The sequence below is a fragment of the Kryptolebias marmoratus genome, linkage group LG1 (genome assembly GCF_001649575.2).
Source record: "Kryptolebias marmoratus isolate JLee-2015 linkage group LG1, ASM164957v2, whole genome shotgun sequence".
In the NCBI taxonomy this organism is placed as follows: domain Eukaryota; kingdom Metazoa; phylum Chordata; class Actinopteri; order Cyprinodontiformes; family Rivulidae; genus Kryptolebias; species Kryptolebias marmoratus.
The window spans coordinates 34,139,132-34,142,536 of NC_051430.1; the positions used below are offsets into that span (position 1 = coordinate 34,139,132).

The 3,405-nt window shown below is 41.0% G+C and overlaps 1 protein-coding gene across 1 annotated transcript in view; it reads right to left on the reverse strand.

Moving 5' to 3' along the window:
• Positions 1-527: 527 nt before the first annotated feature.
• Positions 528-3,405, reverse strand: part of sult4a1 (sulfotransferase family 4A, member 1) — a gene marked incomplete in the record, with an annotated part of 18,278 nt that continues 15,400 nt past the window's right edge. The window contains 1 exon segment of the mRNA XM_037977487.1: positions 528-983. Within this exon segment, the coding sequence (XP_037833415.1) occupies positions 871-983 (113 nt within the window).

Here is a 3,405-nt window from a genome sequence, read left to right on the forward strand (position 1 = left end):
GTGTCTTCTTCCTGAGTTATTTGGGGTTATTTTGTATTCCACGCTACACAAACCCACAAAGAAGAGACTAGACCGCAGAAACGGTGGAGAATCATTTTGGAAACAATGAATATTGGGTTAAAGTTGCGGCGTTTTGGGCAAAGTTGCGATTTCGTGGGGTTTGCTTGATTTTGCGTTAATAGTTGCGATCGCAACATCGCGAAATCCTGGAGGGTCTGGTTAAGAAAGCTCATCTGAGATTGCACCGCAGACGGCTGCAGGCAATAGCTGTTCCGCACATGCATGACTAGACCAACAACAGTATAATAACGGCAGATAGCATAAATCTGTATGTGTTACTCATCCTTTTAAGTATGTAGCAACAGCCCAACCTCACTTTTGGTCCAATTAAACATCCGTCTTTTCACCATTTCCTTTTCTGTGCACATGCTCACCAATCAGTACAGTTTTTTTTAACAACAAAACATAACATAACAGATATGTTTACCGTTTTCCATTGTGGATAAAATACGGGTTTGTGGCCTTTGCAAATCATTGCATCCTGTTTTTATTCACATTTTACACAAACATCCAAACTTCTTCCAAACTGGGGGTTGTACATAACGTATCTACGTTGTCTGCACATATTGTGGAGGTAGGGGTCAACAGAAGGCTGGTTTAACTATTCAGTGATAGTGCAATCATAATAGAGTAATTTTCACGAGGTCCCAGGGGTGGGAGATTTGATGTCTCTCTGACTTACAACAGATTGCATCACCCCAGTGTCAAACTAAAGAAAGCGACTTCAGATAAATAAGTTAAAGACGATGTAAGAGCATGTTTTGGCAGAATGTGAGCCTTGAGGACGATGGCAGTCCATGGTGGAGGTCCTCACAGACAGAAATCGAAGGTGAGGTCCGACTTGGTCATCTTCTGTCTGTACACTGCGTCGAACTTTTCATTCATGGACACCGTGAAGACGTCCTTCCACAGGCCGACGCGACCTGCAAGGGAAAGAGGGACAGTTAGGGGTTTGCACTGACAAATCCAACGACCTGTGAGCGTTAACATAGTAAAAGAATTCAATCCAATTTTCCTTGTTCCAACATGGTTCTGGCGGTGACTTAACTCACCTGTATGACACGGATGAGCGCGACAGTCAGCCAGAAAAGCCGATTTCAACTCGCTGAGTGAATAAACAAATGGGGAAACAAACATAAAAACAGTAAAAGAAAATTCAAAATAATAAAAAATAATAAAAAATCTAAGGAAATAAATGCAAACACAAATGTTGGAGATTATGCAAAAAATGTGAAATAAAAATAGACATAGAAAGCAGACTGGAATGAAAAAAAAAAAGGTTTTGTGGTGCAGCTGCGACATGGTGCCACATGATGGCGCCACCGTCTCCATCCCATTAAAATGCCTTGAGCAGGGGCGGGGCCAAAATGAAAAACTTGGTCGTACCTGAGCCAATCTAGATCAATATTTATTGAAAACATACATAAATTAACCTGGTTTTAGATTTTATATATCAAATCATCCAAATAGAAAAATAAATCACCTTCTCCCAGCTACATGTTACATAATATATAGAATTTAGAGACAAAACGCTTTAATGAACGTTGAATTTAAATCCAACGTGTCCTCGCAGCTTTGTTAGCTGCGTTATCAACATGAATAACAGCCTCTCCTCCTCCTGATGTTCTCTGTGTTTAAACACGCCCTTCAAAATAAGAGACACCACAAATATAAAGTCTACAAAGAAACGCTGAATCAGTTTCTCAGTAACCAGACGGTCCCATCCAGGGCTTCCAGATGTTTGTTTTTTACTCGTTTTGCTGCTCGTGGGTTTGTTTTTAGCGGAAACGGATCACATGACCTCGATAAGCGTTCTGACACGCATCAACAGGGAGTCAGAGACGGATGGAGTGGAGAGAATCCGGTCAGTTTTCAAAATAAAAATGTCGTTCAATCCGAAAATAAAGTAAGTTAATTATTCTTTCTGTGCGGCCCGGTACCAAATGAACCCACGGACCGGGGGTTGGCGACCTCTGCAGTAATCCTGACAAAACGGACATTTATTTGAGAAGGACTTTAATAAACGGTTCATTAAAGGTTTTAGCACCGCAACTGAAAAAAAGTCCAAACAAACTTTAAAAAGCTGTCTTTAGAATATTCTATGTCCTGTCTGTTGAGTGTTCAGACTACCAAACATGCAGATGAAAGGTGTCCGCTTGTGTAAGACAAAATTTTCGATGCACATTAAGGGAGCTCACACCTGGATTCAGCCCCAGCCAGTCGGCATCAGACACCTTAAACCAGGGGTGTCAAACTCCATCCCTCGGGGGGCGCTGTTCTGCATGTTTTAGACGCGTTCTTGCTTTAAAACACCTGGTTTAAATGGACGACTTGTTGCCATGCGACTGGAGAACTTGATGATTCGGTGAAGAGGTGATTAAACCGTTTGAATCAGGTGTGTTGGGGCAGAAAAACCTAAAACTTCCAGGACAGCGGCCCCTAGAGGCCTGGAGTTTGACAGCCCTGCCTTAAACCATTTTAAGTGACAGATCTGAATGATTTCTTTATGTTTGCTAATGTTGCTGTGACGTGCAACACTAAAAACAGCACGGGAGGCCATTGATTCCCAAATTAGGGGGGCCTACTAACAGCTAAAAGGAGGAGGGGAGTTCTGAGAATAAAAAGGCTGGGAACCGCTGCTGCAAGCAATAAAATAAAGTCATATGATGCCAGGGTTAATGTGAAACCTTTGACACTGTTGGACAAACTGGGTTTGTGTTGAAATACCAAAGAAAAAGGAGAAGAGCTCTTGTGAAATTACAGATGATTTCTTTTGTCAGATCAGATCAGGAACTAACTGTCCGTTTTGAAAAAACGGACGAGTTTCTATATCCTGTAACATCAACATCGTTCATTATCTTTTCAATTCATTTTCATTTATTCATGCAGCTTTACAAATACCCAATGAAACGCTCAGAAAATAATCATTGGATGTGCCTCTATAACTGATTAACCTAATTCAAGATGCCCACTACAGCCAATCTGCCTTAGCGAACTCAAAAATGGCTATAAATTAGTCAGTTTTACAGATATTGAGCTAATGTTTTGTGTGGTAGTAGCTGAGAGTCATTCTCAACACATATTCTGAGTCAAAGTGACAATTTTACACACATTTTATCAGTATTTGGGGGGTGTTGTCAGCATCTTTAATCTCCTCTAGTTAAAAAACTACAACACCTAGACACTTCAAACCTGGAGCAGATTATTCTGCACTGATTGCAGAACATTTAAAACCAAGTGTGTGATCTGTGAAACCTTCATCTGATTCCTGAAACCTCAATCNATTTTTTTTGCATCCGGACCACACTAGAACTGGTCCAGCTCCAAAACTACAACACCTCACTG